Raw genomic sequence first — 5733 nt, forward strand, 5'->3', positions numbered from 1 at the left:
CAAAAATTTTTCGATTTGTAGAAAATACTTCAACATTATTATCGAAATTAAAGATTTCTTTTTTACGTTCAGATGACGACGTTCCTTTCATCATATCTTTTTAAGACTTGACATTAAAATATACATATACAAAACCATTAGAAAATTAATCCATGCGTTTATTGATTTTGAATTTTCAAGTATTTCTAATGCATCAATTTAATAACATACTACGGTTTGATCAAACACCATATAAATAATTAAATTAATTTATAAAATGACTATAAAGAAAATTCAGTTCTTTATTGATTCAATCTATTTTATTTTTTTTATTTTATATTTTCATATGAATACAACTTTACACCTATATAAAATAAATATTTATTATTTTTTTTCAACACATTGTTTTTCCAAAAAAATTAAATTATTATAACTGAGGTAACTTATGTTGGTTGATAAAATATTTATTTAAAAAAAAAAAATAAAATAAAAAAACAATATATACTATTACTGAAAACTTTTCAATATTGTAATTATGAATGTTTTTTCTTTGAAACTTGAAGGAAAAATATTTCGTAAGTGATGATGGCACTAGCAACCTAAAAAATATTAATAAACATTTGTTTAAATCAAATAAATATTAACTTATTAAAAAATAAATAATTTCAAACTCACAGTCAGCATAAATTGTCTTGTAATGGAAAAAAAATTCATTCCTGTTAGTACTATCTCATCATCAGCAAGTTGATCCTGTAATCGTTTTGTCTAATGTAAAAGAAAATATGTTTTATTATTGACTATTAAAAAAATATAATTATCAAATTCATTATCAAAATAATAAAAAATATTTTAAACCTCAAGATTATATTTTGATACTGGACATTTATAAACGAATGGCAATATTTTTTTGCTGTGATAGTTGACTCTTGACAGTGAAAACATAACAGCAATCATTCTTCCAATGATAAATAAAAATGAAAACAATGGTTGAAGTCTTTCGAAAGATAAATTTTCAAATCTAAAAATAATCATAAATAAAGTATTATGCATATTACCCATCGATTAATTTTTTTGAATTATTTAAATTTGTTTTTTTACGATATTCCCATGAGTAGAGTTACACAAATGTACAAAAGATTGTGTGCAAAGGATATAAAAATTAATGGTGAAATAATATCATCTGTTTTTTTTACAAGTTTACTCAATATACTGTAATTTATTCTCAAATTTTGCCAATATTTTTCATGATCAATTGCCACAGCTGAATTTGTAACATAATTATTTAAAATTATATATCTTTCGGCTAAACCCACTGAAACCTGTTGAAAGTTATTAAAATTGATTAAATTTATTGTTAGGATTGATGTTTTTTAAGAAATACAAACCAAGATGATAAGAATATCTGTAAAATTCCAAAGAAAACGAGCGAAAAATGTTCCAATAATCAAAAAATGATCTCCAATTGCAAAAAAAGCTGTTGACAATTTTTTAAAGACAAATTTTATCAATTATTAAACAATTATTTTACATTTTTACAATTTCTTTACTTGTTCTTACGATTATTGTGAATATAAGAATAATTCATAGTATAATGCATATCGAAAAATTCATCCCACCAAGTGTGACACTCAATCTTCAGATTTTTTTTCTTCAAAAGTTCAAAAATAATCCACCAACAGTGATGAACCGTGCCAAGACCAATCATAACAAAAAAAATAATTTTAAATTTTGTTTTAAGTAATGGATAATCATAACACAAATTTTGAAATTCTTTTTCCATTTTTTTCCATTCTTTTTGTAATTTATTCCACTTGATTGATATTCGAAAAAATATCAAAAAGTGAACGCAAATTAGAGCAAAGTAATTTGTCATTATCATAGAAAGAATAATACCTAGTAAATTACAAAAAAATAATATTATTTAAATTGATATAAATTAAAAATAATATAATAATTTTATTTACCATGTGAACTGAAAGAACAGTTATTTAATTTTAACTTTGTCGCAATTAAAAATCCCAATGATCGTAATAATAATAAAACAAAAAGAATTAAAACAAAAAAAGTGTAAAATATTTTAAATGATTGTTTGTTTATATTTTTTGAATTAGCAATATTATTTTTTGATATTATAAATAAACCAAATATTTGACTGATAGCAATAATTGGTCGTATTGCTTGATCAAAAGATTCAGGATTCTATAAAAGAAAAAAAATGAAATTGAAAATTAGGGGTAAAAATTTTTGGATAAAAAAATATATCATTACCTCTGACACTGAAAATTGAGATGGTTCATTTGTCTCGTCATTATCAGGCAATGATTCAATAAATAATTTTGGCTGTAAAATTACATCTTGCTTTGTAAAATATATAGTAACATTATTATCAGATGGAGAAATTTTTCTTTTTTTTTTAGCTGATGTTACTCGCAACATGTCGATGAAGAAAATATATGTACAATTAATATAGAAACATATACAAGTATATTGAAGATGTTTATCAATAAATTTCATTATCGATTGAATAATAAATACATCAAATATTATAAAAATAATAATTGGATAATATAGAAATTGAATTAAAATTAAAAATTCATTTTCATTAACTTGAATTTGTATTATGTTTTTTATTATTATACGAATGCGGGATTATAGATAATTATCGTGACTTTTAATTTATTATTTATGGAAAATGAATTATTATAATAGGTCCTAGTAATAGATATAAAAATTTCTTGTAAAAAAGTTTTAAAATATATTTTTAAAAGAAACGATAGATTTTGTTATCTAAAAAAAAAATTCCAATGCAACATATAATTATTTATTCAATTATTTATTAATTAAATCATTTATTTATTTATTTTAATATTATAATAACAACAAAATAAAAATAGTTTTATAATTTTTAAAGTTTATTTTCTAGAATTTTTATTTTTTTTTCAATTTTTTATTTCAATTACAATAGTTTTATTTTCTTTTTTCCTGAGATTGTGGTTTTATTATTTTAACAATATTTAAATAATATTATAATAAAAGTTTGAATGCCCAGTTTTAAATATTTTTATTTTTCATATAATTTATAGTTTGCCGAGACTTGAAAATCATTATATTATTTTATTAAAAAAATTATTTCTTTGTCAATGAAATTCATTTGATTCGTTCATTAATAATATTTTCAATGTTTTTTTTTTATTTTATTATGAAAAAGAAAAACACGTTTATCATTCAGTGTCTGATATTGTTAGAAAAATAACACAGTCATCAAAAAAAAAAATAAATAAATAAAACAATGAATATAATTCAAGTATTTTTGATATTTTAACAAAAGCCATATTTTATCAAAAAAAAAAAGAAAAAAAAATATTATAAATGTTTAATTGATACGTTATCATCAACTTGTTTTTCTCCTATTGATAGAAAAATTAATTTTAATTATTTACTATTTAATGAAAAATTCACATAATTAATGAGAAATTTATTAAATTTTTTTAGCCTTTGAAAATTGCAGTAAAATAATTTCATAAGTAAAAATAGCACCAGCAACCTGAATAAATATCTTATTTATTAATCAATAAATTCAATTATATTTATATAAAACTTACAGTAAGAATAAAGCCTTTTGTAATTGAAAAAAATGACATTCCAGTAAGTGCAATTTCATCACTTGTTAATTGACACTGTAGACGATAAGTCTGTAAAAAAATTGAATATAAAATTCTATATAAATTATTATAATGAAATTAAATTTTAATAAAAACCTCATTGTTATATTTTGAGCGAGGACATTGATAAATAATTGGTAGAATATTTTTACTGTGATCATTAATTTTAGCTGCTGAAAATAAAACACCAATTGTTCTCATCACGATAAATACAAATGAAAAAGGACGATAAATTTTTACAATATCCGACTCATTAGAATCACTGAGTCTAAAAATTAAAATATACAAAATTATTACTGGATTTATTGAATATATAAAAAATTATTTTTATTCTTACGAAACTCCAATAAATAATTGCAAACAAATGAAGAAAAAATTATGTCCAATTGATAAAAATATTAATGGTGATAACACATTGTCTGTTTCTTTGACTAAATTACTTAAAATGCTGTAATTAATTCTCAATTGATTCCAATAATTTTCATGATTATTAAATGTACTTGAAGCTATTGCAAATTTATTTAGATGTTTGTATCTTTCAGCAAGACCCAAGGACACCAGTATTATAAAAATATCAGTAAAATTCCAAATATAGGCTGGATAAATACCAGAAATCAATAAAAAATATTCCTCCAAGCCAATTGAAACTATATCGTTTATTTTACAAAAAATTAACAAATTATAAAATTATTAATGTTATGAATTTTTTTTTGCTTATAATATGACTTACAATTATTTGAAAAAAAATCGTCACTTATTGATTCATTGGTTTTATTCTTCAATAAATCACATAATTTCTGTTTTTTATATTTCTGAATGTTCCACCACGTATGATCGATGATATAACAAATTATCATGATTATAAAAATTGTGTTAAATTTCCATCGAAGCTTCAGACCATTGTTTCTATCAAAACTAGACAAAAAAATTAATTAAAAATCCATAGAAAAATTACTGTATCGAAATAAATTGAAACCTGTTCAACTGTTTTTCCATTGAATCCCATTTTTTTTGAAGACTTATCCATTTTCGTGGTAGATAAAAAAATATTAAAAATTGTAAAAAAACAGCTACATAAAATATTGCGTCAAAAAATGCATTTATTTTATCTGAAAATATAATAAATTGTAAATTTTTTCTAAATGAAAAATCATTTGGTAATTGTACAATATGACTTACCTTTATTTTTTGAATAACAATCATTTTTATTTATCATTGTATTGAACAAGAACAATATTTTGTTATTAACAAATGCAAATAAAATTATCAAAACAATAAATGAATAAAATGTTTTGAATGATTTAACATTGAAATTTAGTGTTTTTGAATTTTTACTGGAACCGCGTGTTATTGGAAATATTCCAAATAATTGACTTATCATGATGATTGGCATTATAGCCTTGTAAAAACATTCTGGATTCTGTGAAAAAAATCTTTTATTTTATTTTTATGATATATAAATATTTATTTAAAAAAATTCTTACATCAAATTTATTAAATTGCAATTGAAATTGATTTTTTCGAAATGGTGATAGTAAATTTCTAGATTGCACAATTGTCTTTTGATTTTGAAATAACATTATCGATTGTCCAGCTGATTTATTTTCTGTTAAAAAAAGAGTATTTGATAATTGAGTATTGAGATTTGATGGTGCTACTTCTAGTATTGCCATGTTTAACTGAAACAATGTTGAATTTATTTATTGTAGAAATCGAAAGAAAATAAATAAACAGGAAGGAAAATAAATTTTGATAAAGCGAAATAAGAAAATTTTTATTTGATGTTGTTTATTAGATGTTTATAAATTCTCTGTGTCAATAATAGTTCAATCGATTTATCATTTTAACAAAGGAAAATTCAACGAAATAATTAATAAGTTGTATTGATAAAAATCTGAACTGGAATAACAATTTAATCGACACGTGTGTGATGGACAAGTTGATGATTTTTTAATTTTTATATTTAATCAAATATCATCATCACGTGCGTCAATAATTTGACTAAATAATTCATAAATTAAAATTCATTATTATCAAGCTAAATAGAGGTACAAAATTTAGCAAGTGATTCAAAATAATTCAAGTAATTTTT

The 5733-nt window shown here is 21.1% G+C and overlaps 1 protein-coding gene across 1 annotated transcript; it reads right to left on the minus strand.

Annotated features, from left to right (window-relative positions):
* Positions 1–3457: 3457 nt before the first annotated feature.
* LOC122847854 (gustatory receptor 5a for trehalose-like) lies at positions 3458–5314 on the minus strand. Its single transcript, XM_044145711.1, has 6 exons — positions 5195–5314; positions 4977–5061; positions 3979–4288; positions 3738–3903; positions 3582–3671; positions 3458–3523 (listed from the first exon to the last, which is right to left on the minus strand). Exons 1-6 carry the CDS (start codon positions 5312–5314, stop codon positions 3458–3460), a joined length of 837 nt encoding a protein of 278 aa, XP_044001646.1.
* Between the last annotated feature and the right edge of the window lie 419 nt (positions 5315–5733).

This window comes from Aphidius gifuensis, linkage group LG1 (assembly GCF_014905175.1).
Source record: "Aphidius gifuensis isolate YNYX2018 linkage group LG1, ASM1490517v1, whole genome shotgun sequence".
Taxonomy (NCBI): Eukaryota; Metazoa; Arthropoda; class Insecta; order Hymenoptera; family Braconidae; genus Aphidius; species Aphidius gifuensis.

Bases quoted from the DNA above. Each gene is read 5' to 3' on its own strand.
- LOC122847854 (XM_044145711.1), bottom strand. From the start codon at position 5,314: ATGGCAATACTAGAAGTAGCACCATCAAATCTCAATACTCAATTATCA. The intron at 4,289-4,976 runs GTAAAAATTCAA...TAAACGATATAG, and splicing joins TCCAATAACACGCGGTTCCA to TTTCAATTGGCTTGGAGGAA. The intron at 3,904-3,978 runs GTAAGAATAAAA...TTTTAGACTCAG, and splicing joins CAATTATTTATTGGAGTTTC to TGATTCTAATGAGTCGGATA.